The sequence below is a fragment of the Balaenoptera physalus genome (genome assembly GCF_965194825.1).
Source record: "Balaenoptera physalus genome assembly, chromosome: 3".
In the NCBI taxonomy this organism is placed as follows: domain Eukaryota; kingdom Metazoa; phylum Chordata; class Mammalia; order Artiodactyla; family Balaenopteridae; genus Balaenoptera; species Balaenoptera physalus.
Genome location: NC_138890.1, coordinates 113,902,520 through 113,921,435, shown reverse-complemented (window position 1 = coordinate 113,921,435; position 18,916 = coordinate 113,902,520). Strand labels below are relative to the sequence as shown.

Genomic DNA, 18,916 nt, shown 5'->3' with positions numbered 1-18,916 from the left:
TTAGAAGTGTGTTAAATTTGTTTTGAATTGGACTAATATATAATGACAAAAAAACTTATTTTTGAAATTTTAGATTTGTTTCCTAATAGAGGATTTGGTTAATCCTATTTTTTCCATTTTTTTCTTCTGTTTTATCTGTCTTTTAATTGAGGTGATTTTATTTTAAACATTTGTTTCTATCACATTCTCAGGGAGTTGTCCAGACTAAAGCTTGATAAAGGTGGTCAGAAATGTGACTCTTTGAATTATTGTAACTAATAAAGGCACAAAATGTTAAAAATGTTTCTAAATGCGTATTGTTTTTTTCCAGGTAATGAAAGTAATAAATTCTTCTAATGAGCATGTCATTAGCATTGGAGCTAGTTTTAGTACAGAAGCAGATTCTCATCTAGTCTGTATACAGAATGATGGAGTTTATCAAACACAGGCCAACAGTGCTACTGGCCATCCTAGAAAAGGTGAGTATTGGTTCCTAGTGTCAATCCATAAAACCATCTCAAAAAGTAGAATTCCTTTCAAAGAGGAATATACTTACCTATATGTAGATATCTTACTTATTTGCTGAATTGATGGTGATAAAACAGTATGCTTTAAATTTTTAGCTATACAAACAAAAAAATTGCTTCTAATATTTGTGTTTATCTTGGGCAACATTAGGTTTAAAAACTTGGAATACAGTATTTATTTTGATGTCTTCAGGTTTAGTGTGTCCCATATGGTGGGTGTCTCTGGAGTGAGGTATTTTTTGCCTTTGTTTGCTCTATGCTCCAGCTCCTCTTAGCAGGGAGCACAGGGTAGATAAGGATGAAGAATGATTTATAAAACTGTTAAGTGGCTGGGAATATAAAAATGATAAAGATGGTGATGTGAATGACATTACTCGGCTGAATGGCCTCAGTGACTACTGTGATTACCAAATCCTTGCGGTAGAGAGCCTAACAAATTGAAAGTTAAGAAGTAAGTATTCCAAAAAATTAATACATTATTGTAAAATAACACATTTAAAATAGTCAGACATTCTGGCTGCTAATAAAAAATTTTCCTCTGATTATAAAAGTATGTATACTCATTTGTAGTAAGCTGGAAAATATGTTTCAAGAAGTAGTAAAAGGAAAAAAAATGCCAAAATACGGCCTTTGTTGACATTTTAATATATTTCCTTCTTATATTGATATATATGTTAAACAGATGATTTTATACTGGATATTTACTTTTGTGTTGTGCTTTTTTAACTTAACATGCTATTGACATTTTTGTCATTAAAATTTTGCAGCCATTTAATATTTATTTGATGAATATTTATGTAGTATAAAATTCAAAAGGTATAAATATTCACACTGCAAAATCTCCTTTCCTCCCTAGACCCTCAAACTACCCTCTTCCCCTCCCCACAGGCAACCAAACCAGTGTTATCAGTTTCTGGTATATCCTTTCAGAGATTTCTTGCTTGTATGTATATATAAGCAAACACCACCCCACCACACACATACACGCACATACACCTTTCTTCCACTTTTTTTAAACAAGTCATAACATTTGTTGCACCTTGTTTTTTCTTTTGGAGATTATTCTTTGTTAGTATATAAAGGACTTTCACATTGCACATAACTTTCCACTTTATATGTGAACATCATTTAATTGTCCCTTATTAATGGACAGTTGCTACCAATCCTTGGCTGTTTATAAAAATGCACTATGAATAACCTTGTATATGTGCCATTAATTCCTAGAAATGGAATTTGTATGTCAAAGCATACATGTGTTTGTAATTTTAATAGCAATTTATCAAGTTGTCCTCCATAGAGATTGTTCTGATTTATGCTCTCAACAGTAATGGATGTTTGATTTTCCACACCCTCACTTGATACAAACACTGTAAATAGTACAACAGCCATCAATTTTTAGATACAAACATTAAATAACCTTTATGCAATATTTTATCATAACTTTATTTTGTTTGGTATTTTTTGTTATTCTAATGTAAGTGGTATGGGCATGGCGTTTATCAGGTACTTAAAATATGCTGTGCTCCACATTATGCATTTAACAAATATCATATAGCATAAAAAGAGCAGTTTAAAACATAATTATTGTATTTTTAAATCAGTGACAGGTGCAAGTTTTGTGGTATTCAATGGAGCTCTAAAAGCATCTTCAGGATTTCTTGCTAAGTCCAGCATAGTTGAAGGTATGAGTTTCATCTTTAAGATTGGTTTAATGTAAAGATGTTTTCCATCTCCTTTTAAAAATGTATTTGATACTTACAAAAGAATATATGTAAGTTACAAAGCATAGTACAACAAACTTGTGTGAAATCATCACTCAGCCATGAACTAGAATATGACTAACATTTGGGCCCACCTCAAGCTTGACAACTCTGCCTTAGCCTGCATTTCCTGCTTGTGCATAGCCTAAAGGTTAGTCTGAGGTGAGAGCTTAGGGTCTTCTCAGGTCTCTCCTTAGCATGCACACACCCTGGGCATGCGCACAGTATTGCACATGCATGGGGCCTTCTAAATTCCCAGATATATGTTAGAGCCTTTCAAAGCCCTTATGGACATCTTATTCCCCAGCTTTTCCTTTAAGTGTTTGGTTGGCCTATCGTTTGCCTCTACTAGTATCTGCTGCCACAGGCAGCTATGATGTTGATCACTGGCCTCTAATTGTTTTTAACAAATGCTCCCTGAGAAAAGACTTTTTTCACTGGGCAAGCTTAGAGTCTGGTCAAATAAAGACATTGTACGTGGAGTCTTCCAAGGAACCACCTGACAAGTCAAAAAATGACAGTTCTCCAGTAATGAGGTTTTGAAGGAGTTCCAGCCCCATTTGCCTTCTCCAGTGGATACCAAGCTGATGGTTTTTTACTGTGATTGCAGGCTGTTGGTTTTTAGGCTTCTGCTAAGCTGGAGAGGAGGGGATGGGAATAGGAAAGTTTAAAATGACACAAAACTTGCTGTTTTTAATCAAGTTCCTGCCGGGTTTTTTTGTTTGTTTTTTAAAGAACCAGCTTTTAGTTTTATTGATCTTTGCTATTGTTTTCTTTGTTTCTATTTCATTTACTTCTGCTCTGATCTTTATGATTTCTTTCCTTCTGCTAACTTTGGGTTTTGTTTGTTCTTCTTTCTCTAGTTTCTTTAGGTGTAAGGTTAGATTGTTTATTTGAGATTTTTCTTGTTTCTTGAGGTAGGCTTGTATTGCTATAAACTTCCCTCTTAGAACTGCTTTTGCTACATCCCTTAGGTTTTGGATAGTCGTGTTTTCGTTGTAATTTGTCGCTAGGTATTTTTTGATTTCCTCTTTGATTTCTTCAGTGATCTCTTGGTTATTTAATAACGTATTGTTTAGCCTCCATGTGTTTGTGTTTTTTACGTTTTTTTCCCTGTAATTGATTTCTAATCTCATAGCATTGTGGTCAGAAAAGATACTTGATATGATTTCAATTTTCTTAAATTTACTGAGGCTTGATTTGTGACCCAAGATGTGATCTGTCCTGTAGAATGTTCCATGTGCACTTGAGAAGGAAGTGTAATCTGCTGTTTTTGGATGAAATGTCCTATAAATATCAATTAAATCTATCTGGTCTATTGTGTCATTTAAAGCTTGTGTTTCCTTATTAATTTTCTGTTTGGATGATCTGTCCATTGGTGTAAGTGAGGTGTTAAAGTCCCCCACTATTATTCTGTTACTGTCGATTTCCTCTTTTATAGCTGTTAGCAGTTGCCTTATGTATTGAGGTGCTCCTATGTTGGGTGCATATATATTTATAATTGTTATATCTTCTTTTTGGATTGATTCTTTGATCATTATGTAGTATCCTTCCTTGTCTCTTGTAACATGCTTTACTTTAAAGTCTATTTTATCTGATATGAGTATTGCTGCTCCAGCTTTCTTTTGATTTCCATTTGCATGGAATATCTTTTTCCATCCCCTCACTTTCAGTCTGTATGTGTCCTTAGGTCTGAAGTAGACAACATATATATGGGTCTTGTTTTTGTATCCATTAAGCAAGCCTGTATCTTTTGGTTGGAGCATTTAATCCATTCACATTTAAGGTAATTATCGATAATGTATGTTCCTATGACCATTTTCTTAATTATTTTGGGCTTGTTTTTGTAGGTCCTTTTCTTCTCTTGTGTTTCCCACTTAGAGAAGTTCCTTTAGCATTGGTTGTAGAGCTGGTTTGGTGGTGCTGAATTCTCTTAGCTTTTGCTTGTCTGTAGAGGTTTTAATTTCTCCATCGAATCTGAATGAGATCCTTGCTGGGTAGAGTACTCTCGGTTGTAGGTTCTTCCCTTCCATCACTTTAAATATATCATACCACTCCCTTCTGGCTTGTAGAGTTTCTGCTGAGAAATCAGCTGTTAACCTTATGGGAGTTCCCTTGTATGTTATTTGTCGTTTTTCCCTTGTTGCTTTCAATAATTTTTCTTTGTCTTTAATTTTTGTCAGTTTGATTACTATGTGTCTCGGCATGTTTCTCCTTGGGTTTATCCTGCCTGGGACTCTCTGCGCTTCCTGGACTTGGGTGGCTATTTCCTTTCCCATGTTAGGGAAGTTTTTGACTACAATCTCTTCAAATATTTTCTTGGGTCCTTTCTCTCTCTCTTCTCCTTCTGGGACCCCTATAATGCTAATGTTGTGTTTAATGTTGTCCCAGAGGTCTCTTAGGCTGTCTTCATTTCTTTTCATTCCTTTTTCTTTATTCTGTTCCACAGCAGTGAATTCCACCATTCTGTCTTAAGGTCACTTATCCATTCTTCTGCCTCAGTTATTCTGCTATTGATTCCTTCTACTGTATTTTTCATTTCAGTTATTGTATTGTTCATCTCTGTTTATTTGTTCTTTAATTCTTCTGGGTGTTTGTTCTTTAATTCTTCTAGGTCTATGTTAAACATTTCTTGCATCTTCTCCATCTTTGCCTCCATTCTTTTTCCGAGGTCCTGGATCATCTTCACTATCATTATTCTGAATTCTTTTTCTGGACGGTTGCCTATCTCCACTTCATTTAGTTGTTTTTTCTGGGGTTTTATCTTGTTCCTTCATCTGGTACATAGCCCTCTGCCTTTTCATCTTGTCTGTCTTTCTGTGAATGTGGGTTTTGTTCCACAGACTGCAGGACTGTAGTTCTTCTTGCTTCTCTCCTGCTGTTTTTTTTTATAAATACTCCCCAGATTGCTGCAAGCCTTTGGTTAATTTCCAGAGTTTCGAAAAAGTTTCCTCTGACATTTTATTGGTTTCCTTGTTGTTTTTATGGAGTAGTGTATTTTCGGAAGTTCTTAGTCTGCATTTTCACTAATATCATCCTCCATACTATCTCAGTTACATAGCTTTATAGGAAGTCCTCCCATCTCTGATGCCACACACATGCCTTATTCCTCATTTTAGTAGTGCTCTGGCCAGTCTAAGCCCTTTGTTTTATCATGTTAATTTTAGGATCAATTTGTCAGGTTCTAAAAGGTCCATTGGACTTTTTATTGGAATTGCATTATATTGCTAGTTTAATTTTGAGAAAATTGGCATATTTTCTATTTTCATTGTTTCTATCCATGTACATTGGCTACCTTCAATTTATTTACATAATATTTAATAATATTCATTTCCAATAAAATTTTATAGTTTTTGTGTAGGTTTTGAATATCATTTCTTATTTATTCTTGTACCTCATAGATTTTATTACTAATGTAAATGGTATCTATTTATTTACTTATTACAATTTTAGTGTAATGTAAATGCCATTATAATTTTTTTAATTTATTTTTTATTGAGGTATAGTTGATATAAAATATTATGTAAACTTCAGGTGTACAACAAAGTGATTCACAAGTTTTAAAGGTTATATTCATTTATAGTTATTATAAAATATTGGCTGTATTCCCTGTGCTATACACTATATCCTTGTATCTTACTCACTTTATACATACTATGTTGTACTTTTTAATCCCCTACCACCCCTCCCTGCTTACCTCTCCCCACTGGTAACCCCTAGTTTGTTCTCTATATCTGTGAGTCAGTTTATTTTTTGTTATATTCACTAGTTTTATTTCTTAGATTCCACATATAAGTGATATGATACAGTATTTATCTTTCTCTGTCTGACTTATTTCACTTGGCATGATACCCTCCAAGTCCATTCATGTTGTTGCAAATTGCAAAATCATTCTTTTTTATGGCTAAGTAGTATTCCATTGTATATATATACCACATTTTCTTTATCCATTCATCTGTTGATGGATACTTAGGTTGCTTGGCAACTGTAAATAATGCTGCTATGAACATTGGGGTGCATGTATCTTTTTGAATTAGTGGTTTTGGTTTTTTTTTTGGGTAAATACACAGGAGTGAAATTGCTAGGTCATATAGTAGTTCTATTTTTAGTTTTTTGAGAAATCCCCATTTTGTTTTCCATAGTGGCTGCACCAATTTACATTCCCACCAACATTGTAGAGGGTTCCCTTTTCTCCACATCCTTTCCAGCATTTGTTATTTCTGTTCTTTTCGATGATAGCCATTCTGACAGGTGTGAGGTGATATCTCATTGTGGATTTAATTTCCATTTTTCTGATTAACAATGTTGAGCATCTTTTCACATGCCTATTGGCCATCCTATGTCTTCTTTAGAAAAACATCTATTCAGGTCTTCTGCCCATGTTTTAATCAGGTTTTTTTTTTTTTTTTGATGTTGAGTTGTATGAGCTGTTTATATATTTGGATATTACCTCGTTATCAGTCATATCATTTGCAAATGTTTTCTCCCATTTGATAGGTTGTCTTTTTGTTGTGCTGATGGTTTTCTTTACTGTGCAGAAGCTTTTAAGTTTAATTAGTTCCCGTTTGTTTATTTTTGCTTGTATTTCCTTTGCTTTTGGAGACAGATCCAAGAAAATATTGCTACAGTTTATGTCAAAGAGCGTTCAGCCTGTGTTTTCTTCTAGGAGTTTTATGGTTTCTGATCTTACATTTAGGTCATTAATCCATTTCGAGTTTTTTATTTTTTTGTACATGGTGTGAGAGAATGTTCTAATTTCATTCTTTCCTAGCACCACTTATTGAAGAGAGCGTCTTTGCTCCACTGAATATTATTGCCTCCTTTGTTGTAGATTAAATGATCATAAGTGCATGGGTTTATTTCTGAGCTCTATTCTATTCCATTGATCTATGGTTCTGTTTTTGTGCCAGAAGCATACTGTTTTGATTACTGTAGGTTTGTAATATAGTCTGAAGTCAGGGAACATGATTCGTCCAGTTCTGTTTTTCTTTCTCAAAATAGTTTTGGCTCTTTGGGGTCTTTTGTGTTTCCATACAAATTAAAAAATTATTTGTTCTAGTTCTGTGAAAAATGCCCTTGGTATTTTGATAGGGATTACATTGAATCTGTAGATTGCTTTGTTCATTTTAACAATATTGTATGTTCATTTTAACAATATTAATTCTTCCAGTCCATGAACACAGTATATCTGTGTTCCATCTGTTTGTGTTGTCTTCAGTTTCTTTTATCAGTGTCTTACAGTTTTCCAAGTACAGGTCTTTTACTTTCTTAGGTAGGTTTATTTCTAGGTATTTTATTCTTTCTAATGCAGTTGTAAATGGGATTATTTCCTTAATTTCTCTTTCTGATAGTTTGTTGTTAGTGCATAGAAATGCAAGAGATTTTTATATATTAATTTTGTACCCTGCAACTTTATCAAATTCATTCATGAGCTCTAGTAGTTTTCTGGTGGCATCTTTATTATGTTGAGGTATGTTTCCTCTATGCCCACATTCTGAAGAGTTTTTATCATAGATGGATCTTGAATTTTGTGAGAAGCTTTTTCTGCATCTATTGAGATGATCATATGGTTTTTATTCTTCAGTTTGTTAATGTTGTGTATTTCATTGATTGATTTGCAGATACTGAAAAATCCTTGCATCCCTGGGACAAATCCCCCTTGGTCATGGTATATGATCCTTTTAACGTATTCTTGGATATCTTTTTAAATTAAAAATTTTATCTTATGTTGCTGGAAAATAGAAATTAATTGATTTCTGTATTTTTATCTTATAACCAGCTATATTGCTAAACTTACATTATTTAAAATAATTTACCTATAGACTCTTTTAGAGTTTTTTTATAACTATAAATAATGATAGTTTATTAATAATGATAGTTTTGTTTCTTTCTTTACAGCCATTATGGCTTTTTAATTTATTTTTCTTGTTTATTGGCTAGTACTTCTAGTGGAAGCAGTGATTGTAAATGTTCTTGTCTAGATCCATGTTTTTCAGTAATACCTTTTAAAAGTAAGTGAGCTTTATGATTCCATTTTGTGTGCCATATCTGTCTTCTGATGATGGAATGTGATATATTCAATTATATTTCTTTTTTTTTTTATTTTATTCAAATCATATTTATTTTAAATTTATTTATTTATTTATTTATGGCTGTGTTGGGTCTTCGCCCCTGTGCGAGGGCCTTCTCCAGTTGCGGCAAGCGGGGGCCACTCTTCATCGCGATGCGCGGGCCTCACTATCGCGGCCTCTCTTGTTGCGGAGCACAGGCTCCAGACGCGCAGGCTCAGTAATTGTGGCTCATGGGCCTAGTTGCTCCGCGGCATGTGGGATCCTCCCAGACCAGGGCTCAAACCCGTGTCCCCTGCATTGGCAGGCAGACTCTCCACCACTGCGCCACCAGGGAAGCCCCAATTATATTTCTTATATCACATTATATGTGATAAGAAGTAAGGAGAAATATGTTTTATTTTTGTTGGGTTGTTTGTGGTAGGTTTTGATTTTGCTCCTTTTTTCAGGGAAGCAGTGTGCCCTGGGACATCAATTCTTTGATAGATCTAAGAGTTGTTCATTTTATGTTTGTTCAGCTTTTTAATTTTTTTAAGTTTATTTTTAAAAATTTTACTGAAGTATAGTTGATTTATAATAATCTATTAGTTTCAGGTGTACAGCAAAGTGATTCAGTTTTTCATATGTATATATATATTTTTTACAGATTCTTTTTCATTATAGGTTATTAAAAGATATTGAATATATTTCCCTGTGTTATACAGTAAATCCATGTTATTGTATCTATTTTATTTATATTAGTGTGTATCTGTTAATCCCATACTCCTAATTTATCCATCTCCTCCCTTTCCCTTTTGGTAACCATAAGTTTATTTTCTATGTCTGTGAGTCTGTTTCTGTTTTGTAAATAAATTCACTTGTATTATTTTTTAGATTCTACATATAAGTGATATCATATATTTGTCTCTGTCTGACTTCACTTAGTATGATAATCTCTAGGTCCATCCATGTTGCTGCAAATGGCAATATTGCATTCTTTTTTTGGCTGAGTAATAGTCCATTGTGTGTGTGTATACACACACACACACACACACACACACCACATCTTCTTTACCCATTCATCTGTTGATGGATACTTAGATTGCTTCCATGTCTTGGCTATTATAAACAGTGCTGCTACGGACATTGGGGTACATATATCTTTTTGAATTAGAGTTTTCATCTTTTCTGGACATATGCCCAGGAGTGGGATTGCTGGATCATATGGTAGCTCTACTTTTAGTTTTTTAAGGAACCTCCAGACTGTTTTCTGTAGTGGCTGTACCAATTTACATGCCTACCAACAGTTTAGGAGGGTTCCCTTTTCTTCATACCCTCGCCAGCATTTATTATTTGTAAACTTTTTGATGATAGCCATTCTGACTGGTGTGAGGTGATCTCATTGTAGTTTTGATTTGCATTTCTCTAATAATTAAGTGATATTGAGCATCTTTTCATGTGACTGTTGGCCATCTGTATGTCTTTGGAAAAGTCTATTTAGGTCTTCTGCCCATTTTTTGATTGGGTTGTTTGTTTGATAGTGAGGTGTATGAACTGTTTGGATATTTCTGAAAGTAACCCTTCGTTGCATCATTTGCAAATATTTTCACCCATTCTGTAGGTTGTCTTTTCATTTTGTTTATGGCTTCCCTGCTGTGCAAAAGCTTTCGAGTTTGATTAGGTCCCATTTGTTTATTTTTGCTTTTGTTTCTTTTGCCTTGGCAGACTGACCTAAGAAAATATTGCTATGATTTACATCGAAGAATGTTTTGCCTATGTTCTCTCCTAGGAGTTTTATGGTGTCATGTCTTATATTTAGATCTTCAAACCACTTTGAGCTTATCTTTTTATATGGTGTGAGGAAGTGTTCTAATTTCATTGATTTACATGAGGTTGTCCAGCTTTCCCAACACCACTTGTTGAAGAGACCGTCTTTTCTCCATTGTACATTCTTGCCTCCTTTGTCAAAGATTGACTACTGGTGTGTGGGTTTATTTCTGGGCTCTCTCTTTTGTTTCATTGATCCATATGTCTGTTTCTGTGCCAATACCATGCTGTTTTGATTATTGTAGCTTTGTAGTATTATCTTAAGTCTGGGAGGCTTATGTCTCCAGCTTTGTTCTTTTGTGAGGATTGCTTTGGCAATTCTGGGTCTTCTGTGGTTCCATATAAATTTTAGGATTATTTGTTCTAGTTCTGTGAAAAATGTGATAGGTAATTTGATAGGGATCACATTAAATCTGTAGATTGCCTTGGATAGTATGGCCATTTTAACAATATTAATTCTTCCAATTCAAGAGCATGGGATATCTTTCCACTTCTTTTTTTTTTTTTTAATTAATTAATTTATTTATTTATTTATTTTTGGCTGTGTTGGGTCTTCGTTTCTGTGAGGGCTTTCTCTAGTTGCAGCAAGCGGGGGCCACTCTTCATCGCGGTGCGCAGGCCTCTCACTATCGCGGCCTCTCCCGTTGCGGAGCACAGGCTCCAGACGCGCAGGCTCAGCAGTTGTGGCTCACAGGCCCAGTTGCTCCGTGGCATGTGGGATCTTCCCAGACCAGAGCTCGAACCTGTGTCCCCTGCATCAGCAGGCAGACCCTCAACCACTGCGCCACCAGGGAAGCCCTCCACTTCTTTGAATCATCTTCAGTTTCCTTTATCAATGTTTTATAGTTCTCAGCATGTAAGTCTTTCACCTCCTTGGTCAGGTTTATTCCTAGGTATTTTTTTATACAATTTTTAAAGGGATTTTTTTTTTTTTAACTTTCTGATATTTGTTTAAAGTAATGCAAACTATTTCTGTAAATATTGTAGCCTGCTACCTTGCTGAATTCGTTTATCAGTTCTCATAGTTTTTGTGTGGAGTCTTTAGAGTTTTCTATATAGAGTATCATGTCATCTGCATATAATGACAATTTTACCTCTTTCCTTCCAATTTCGATACCTTTTCTTCTTTTTCTTGTACGATTGCTGTGGCTAGGACTTCCAGTACTATGTTGAATAGAAGTTAGGTTTATTCCTAGGTATTTTATTGTTCAGCTTTTTTCTTGTTTTGAGGATGGAAGTGACAAGTTCCAAACTCTTTACATGGAGCAGACACCAAGAAGTCATTAGTATTTTTTGTAATACAAGTTGGCTGACTTTCATTTATCTAATGTTGTCTTGCCTTTCATTTTTCTGAAGCTGTCTTTATTTCATTCTCATTTTTTATGGGTATTTTTGCTAGATATAAAATTCTGCTTTGAAAGTCTTTTCTTTAAAGATGTCATTTCATTGTCTTCTGACCCTCATTATTTCTAGTGAAGAGTCAGTAATAGTTTTTATATTTGTTTCCTTGTATTTAATGTGCCCTTTTCCTCAGTCTGTTTTCAAGATAGCCTCTTTATCTTTGGTTTTCACCAGTTTCACTGTGGTGTGCCTCAATGTGGTTTTCTCTGTATTTATCCTATTTGGCATTTATTAAACTCCTTGGATGTGTGTGTCAGTATTTTTCATCAAATCTGGGGACTTTCTTACCATTTTTTTAAATGTCCTGATCTTTCTTCTCCTTCTGGGAGATAGTCTTATCTATGTATATGTAATCCATATCTGTATTAGACTGTTTTATACCATCCCATGGGTCTTGGATGCTTATATTTCTTCATTCTTTTTTCTCTGGGTTCTTCAGATTTGATCATTTTTGTTGACCTTTCTTTATGTTCTCTGATTCTTTTGCCATCTTCAATCTACTATTAAGCCTATCCATTAAGGTTTCTGTTTTAGTTGGATTATACTTTTCAGTTATAGAATTTGGGGGGAGGGTTTTCCAGTTTCTGTTTCTCTGTTAAGATTTTTAAAAATCTGTTTATAAATTTAGCCAGTATTTGCTTTTCATTCTTTAAATATGTTTTCCTTTAGGTCTTTGAATATATTTTAGATAGCTATTTTAAAGTGTTTTTGTGTTTAATCCAATGTCTTGGCCATCTCATGGTTAGTTTCAGTTTTACAGGGGCTCACATTTTCCTGTCTTTGGTAACTTTTTATTATGTACTGTCATCATTGATATGCTTTAGAGACTTTAGATTCTTTTAGCTTTTTTTAAAGGGATTTTTTTGCTGAAGAAGGCTTATTTATGTTTAAGCAGGCATTTTATGTCTGCTTACCCTGAGCTTGTGTAGTCTTTATTTTTTTAACAGATGGATCTATGGATATTCTAAGGTGTTTACAGTCTGGCAGGACTCATCCTCCAAATCTGTTTTGCCTGTAGATTTTGTAAGAGCTTTGATTTGGCATTGCACAGTTCAGGGTTAATGAGGTGCTAATGTCTATTTTGGTTGGTTTAGACTACCAATATCCCCCAACATTGCTTGACTTCTAGTATCTCTGTTCTGTTCCCAACCATATAATAGCCATTTTCTGTTATGCCTCATCTAGGGTCACTCTATTAATGTGTTCTCAGTTCTAGTCCAAGGACTCAAAAAGTCCTTGAACACAGTCTCCTGGTGCTCCCCTTTTTAGTGTCTTGACCACAGATTTCAGGTTTCCCTGAACTCTTATCTCTGACTTCTCAGCCCAGTAGAGCAATTGTAGGCTTACTGGTCACCATGCAGAAATTGTCCCCAAGCAGAGAGCCTGGGCAGTTATGGGCTCACCTATTGAGTTTTCCTGTAGGGACCATGGTATTGTACTTCCTGTTTTCCAGAACCTGAAAACAATTGCCTCATACATTTTGTCTAGTTTTATGGTTGGTTTTCATAATGAAAGGGCAGTTTGGCATCATTATTTCATCATAGCCAGAAGTGGAAGTTCTCACCTTTATTTGTTTAACCATTAAAAAAAAAAAAAAGAATCCTTAACATTGTGCAATATTTTTCATATTCCCTAACAGAAAACAGCCATCAAGATGATTTAACAGATGGTCTAAAACTTGCATGGAACATATTTTGATAGCAAAATTTATGGCTTAGACATATAAATTTATATTCAGTAAAAGAAATGTGAAACATAATTCTCATTTTTAGATGGCTTAATGGTACAAATAACTCCAGAGACCATGGATGGCTTGCGGCTAGCTCTACGAGAACAAAAAGACTTTAAAATTACATGTGGGAAAGTTGATGCTGTAGACATGAGAGAATATGTGGACATCTGCTGGGTAGATTCTGAAGAAAAAGGAAACAAAGGGTAGGAATTTTTTGTTACCAAAATGTAATTGATTTGATGGAGGAGAAAGGATAAAAACATCCTGTTAACAAAATTAAATATTTTATAAATAAATATAGAATTATACCATTACTTTAAATGCATATACTCTAATTAATAAATGCAGTCTGTTTTTTTCAAAAATGTACCTTACCAGCATCATGTGTGTTTTCTTAGCCAGGATGCTGTAAATTATTAAAGGGTGGTCAGTTTGGGAGGGGGCAAATGATAAAATGTGCATTGTGTAGCAGTGTAGGCTTGATGCCAGGTCTGAGAAAGACAAGATACTTTGTTATATGGTACGTTGAGGCACACACATATTTCCCCCCAAGACTGCCTTTTATATACCAGATATGTATTTTCATGGAATTATTTGAGGATTATTTTTGTCAAATAATTAATGGATTCCCTTTGGGTGTTTATTCTGTATTATATTGATCCACTGTAAATGCAGACAACTGAATTCAATCATATGTACATTAGAGGCCTTACAGAATATTACTGCCATTCCCTCCTCTCTTTAGTTACCCATTTTCTTTCTTTTTTGGAGACTGGCTAAGGGATCTGGAGCAAAAAAGGAAGAGGAGGGCTAATGCTGAAGGATTCCAAGATAGAGTATTGCAATTCATGAGACAGCTTTTCTGTTAGGAGACTAAGGTATTTTAAACCTCAGGTCTGAATTGGGCATATGAAAAAGAGATATAATTTGCTACACAATCAAGAAATCTTGGTAAATGAATATGAGCTGTTTTAATTATTTTTTATATAATTGAGATGTCTTACTGATGCTTTAAATTTATAGCTTTCATAATTTTTATCCTTATTCCATTTGTTCAAGTCTAATAATTTACTTCATAGAAAGTACTTTGGTATTAAATAAATCTGTTCTATTATATTTTATTCTGCAGTGTTATTAGTTCAGTGGATGGAATATCATTACAAGGATTTCCAAGTGAAAAAATAAAACTGGAAGCAGATTTTGAAACTGATGAGAAGATTGTAAAGTGTACTGAGGTAACTTAGAAAGACGTTTCCTTCCATTTACATGCTGTGTTTGGATATATTTTTGTTAATTTGGAGATTTCATAGGACTCAACCTCTGAATGTTTAAGTGCAATGTATTACACTTTCATTACACCTTGAGACACACATATCTCCACCCCAGACGGCCTTATATACACCAGATTTGCATTTCCATAGGATCATTTCAGGTTATTGTATGGTGGTACTGCCTGTCAGCTCACAGTTAAGTTTTCACAGCATTGCCATCTTTGTTTGTACAATAACATGTTATTTGACCATGGTGTTTTCATTTTTCTCTTATTTTACAAAAAATAAAATATTTTATAGATATCAGTTTATAATCAGCATTTACATATGAAAGTTAGTTTTGCATGTTCCAGTTTTTTAAAAATAAGAGAATATGAAACTATAGCCTTACAGCCCCTTAGTCTACCTCCATTCTCCCCCTCACTCTACCTCCTGGGTCAGACAATCAATGTTACTGATTTCTTAGGTATTCTTTGTGATTTTACACATGTAGTAGATAGAAACTATAGAGGGTATAGAAATTATAGGACATTATTTCTTTGTTTGATCTTAACTTCATTAAGATGTCCTTATGGGATGGTGATCTTATTGGGTGGGCTCATCAGTACCCTTCTTTAAACTGAGTTAACAAAGCTTTTGTTGCTACAAGTTAACTTTAGGCAAGAATAGCTGTCATTCCCATATTCCCTAATCTTTGGTTTTAAGTTTTTACTTATACTATAGATCAGGCTATATATAGTATATATATATACTATATATATAATGTTCCTAACTAGTGAATTTCATGGCACTAACATTGGAATTTTATTCATAAAGTTGAATTGAAGGTAGCAATTGTTGCATTTTTAAAGCTACTTTTAATCTTAATCATGACTTGTTTCCTAATTAAATACATTTCAGGTGTTCTACTTTCTAAAGGACCAGGATTTATCTATTTCAGCAACTCGTTATCAGTTTGCAAAAGAAATAGCCATGGCTTGTAGTGCTGCACTGTGCCCTCACCTGAAAACTCTAAAGAGTAATGGGATAAATAAAATTGGCCTCAGAGTTTCCATTGACACTGATATGGTGAGGCATGTTTTTGTGATGTATTTTTGAAATGAATATATCTTATATTAAAATAATCAGAAGTTTTTCTTTAACCTTTTACTTTGAGATCACTGAAGAGAATTAAAGTTTGTTGAACGTTAATGTTCGGTACACACTTCCTGTACATTATCTCCTTTACTGTCCACAGCAGGGGCCAGCAAACTTTTTTTGGTCAGACAGTAAATAACTTAGGCATTACGGTCTGTCAGATTTCTTTCACAACTACTTAACTGTGCCATTATAGTGTGAAAGCAGCTGTAGACAGTAACTAAACAACTTAGCTGTGTTCCAGTGAAACTTTGTTTACAAAAACAGTTGGTGGGCCACATTGGCCCACAGGCCATAGTTTGCTGACGCCTGCTCCACAACATTTCTGCTTGATAAGTAGGTTTTTTAATTATGCTGACTAAATTCTATATTCATGTGACTTAAAATTACAAAAGTCTAAAAATGTTAAAAAAGGAAAATTTTCAGTTTTTTCCGCCTATGTAGGGAAAAACCTATTTCTTCCCTCCTATGTCTTTCTTTCCTGTGTGTCTCTTTCACTACTCACGGAAAACACTTCTGCTCACCAGATGTGTAGAGGCTTTCCCCCACCCCAGCAAGCAATTCTCAGACACAAGCAGGGTGTCCAAGAATTCAACTCAATTCTGACTTGATCTACCTGGAGATAGCATCAGATCCTACAGCTCTTACAAGACTGCCTCCTCCCCCACTTCATATGCCAGTCAGTTATCACCTGTGCTTCTGACCAACCAGTTATGGATCAGAGCTTCCAATGACCCCCTCCTCCTTGGGTTCAATTAACTTGCTTGAGCGGCTCACAGAACTCAGGGGAACATTTGCTTATGTCTGTCAGTTCATTAAAGGCTATACAGATGAACAGCCAGATGAAGAGATACATAGGGCAAGGTCTGGTAGAGTCCTGAGCGGGAGTTTCTGTCTCCACGGAGTTGGGGTGCATCACCCTCCCAGTGTGGATGTATTCACCAGCCTGAAAGCTCTCTGAACCCCCTTCTACTGAGATTTTATGGAGGCTTCCTCATGTAGGCATGATCAATTATTAAGTCAGTTTTTAGCCCCTCTCCCCTCTCTGGAGAATGAGGGGTAGGGCTGGAAATTTAAAGCTTCTAATCATGGGCTTGGTCTTTCTGGTGACCAGCCCCTACCTAGGAGCCCATCCAGAGTTGACTCAAAAGAACAAAAGATGCTCCTCCCTCTCTTATCACTTAGGAATTTACAAGTTTCTTAGGAGCCCTGTGTCAGGGATGGGATCAAAGATAAATATTAGAACAAGAGATGTTACTGATATTCTTATCACTTAGGAAATGACAAGGGTTTTAGGAGCTTTATGCCAGGAATTGGGGTCAGAGACCAATATTTTCTATTATATTATATATTCTATTCTATTCTATTCTAATATTATAATTATAATATTATATTCTATTATATTATAATTATATAATTATAATTATATATTATAATTTTCTATTATAATATTTTCTATTATCTCACAAATGTATATATATCGGGACCACCTCATTAAACATTAAACATGCTAGAGAGCAGCATTCACACAGTACTCTATTTAATTGGTGACCTCTGGAGATATTAACTCCAGGCTACAATGTAAATGGTTCCCAGTAGAGTTGCATCAGGTAATAGCCCTGGAAAGATCTCCTTCCTACCCTTGACTCCTAACCCTTCAGTCCACTTCCATACTCCCCCTCATCCTCCCTTCTTGGTCAGGCAGTCAAATGTTATCCATTTCTATGTATTCTTTGTAATTTTTTGCATGTATGAGCAATTAAGTTTGTACGTCCTTTTTGTTCTCTTTTCACTGTTTTTTTTTAACAGTGCTTCTTTAACTTAATATATCTTAGACATATTTCATATTAACTACATATTCTTTTTAAAGTTGCACAGTAGTACTTGATTATATAAATGTACCATAATTTATTTAGTGCTTATGCATGTTTGGTATGTCCTGGTTGATATTTAAGGTATCCACAATATTTTGCTTTTGCATAAGTGTGAGTATATAAGAAACATTCCTAGAGGTAGAATTGCCAGGTCCAAGTATGTACTCAATAGATATTACCATATTGTCTCAAATAGAGGTTATGACAATTTGTATTTCTACCACAATTTATGAGAGTGTTCTTTCTCTCACATCCTTATCAAAGCAGAATATAATCAAACTTTAGAACTTTGCCAATTTGATAGGTGATAAGTGGTACTCCAGTAGTATTTTTTTTTTAATATTTATTTATTTAGTTAGTTGTGCCAGGTCTTAGTTGCAGCCCATGCACTCCTTAGTTGCGGCAGGCACACTCCTTAGTTGTGGCACGTGGGCGCCTTAGTTGTGGCAAGTGGGCTCCTTAGTTGTGGCATGCGAACTCAGTTGTGGCATGTGGGATCTAGTTCCCTGACCAGGGATCAAACCTGGGCCCCCTGCCTTGGGAGTGTGGAGTGTTAACCAGTGCACCACCAGGGAAGTCCCAATCCAGCAGTATTTTAATGTGCCTTTTTAACTGTTTCCGACATCCAATATAATAGATTTCAGTCCAGGTTGTTCATTAGAATGGTCAATCTTTTTTTTTTTTTTTTTTGGCGGTGCCACGCCACATGTGGGATCTTAGTTCCCCGACCAGGGATCGAACTCACGCCCCCTGCAATGGAAGCGCGGAGTCTTAACCTCTGGACCACCAGAGAAGTCCCAGAATGGTCAATCTTAACATGAACAATTTCATATGTTGAAGGTTTGCTCTTCTTCAGGCAGGATGTGTTACAGTTCTTATTGGAAAAAAGAACTTACATTTTTATCTCACTATTAAAAGTTCCTTTTTCAAGGAAGCACCTGATAATTATTTGAGTAAGCATTGTTAATTTTTTTAGTCATATGTATTAAAATGTAATTTTCACCAGCAAAATTAAATTCAAATATTATTTTATGATAAATTCAAAATATTTTTAAGTAGATCTTTTTTTAAATACCATGGGGTTTTTATTTAAGTCATGTTGACAATTATTCAAAACCTTGGTCTGCCAATGTGTTTACATGTTCATTGAGAAGAAACCTGAAGTATGAAGTAGTGGCAATTTTATTTTCATAGTATCTGTGGAAGGGACAATTATAATTTATGTAGTAGATAGAAGAAATAAAGGAGAATGTAAAACATTATTTTATGAACAAAATATCAAGTATTTTCTTAACGTGCTTAAATTGAATGATATTCTTAAATAGTTTATTTTATATTCATCTGCTGAACTAAACAAGATT

General features: G+C 34.7%; 2 protein-coding genes across 6 annotated transcripts in view; one reads left to right on the top strand and one right to left on the bottom strand.

The window, feature by feature from the left end:
* The window catches only part of LOC309659003 (uncharacterized protein), a 162,358-nt gene that overhangs the window by 134,012 nt on the left and 9,430 nt on the right, over positions 1-18,916 (bottom strand). The gene's annotated exons all lie outside the window — the stretch shown is intronic.
* Positions 1-18,916, top strand: part of ZFYVE16 (zinc finger FYVE-type containing 16) — a 62,209-nt gene that overhangs the window by 37,140 nt on the left and 6,153 nt on the right. For all 5 annotated transcript variants that reach the window (XM_082457999.1, XM_082457998.1, XM_082458001.1 and 2 more), the window contains 5 exons: positions 311-458; positions 2,108-2,188; positions 13,314-13,476; positions 14,403-14,508; positions 15,445-15,612. In XM_082457999.1, coding sequence (XP_082314125.1) covers positions 311-458; positions 2,108-2,188; positions 13,314-13,476; positions 14,403-14,508; positions 15,445-15,612 — 666 coding nt within the window. The remainder of the gene's footprint in view (positions 1-310; positions 459-2,107; positions 2,189-13,313; positions 13,477-14,402; positions 14,509-15,444; positions 15,613-18,916) is intronic.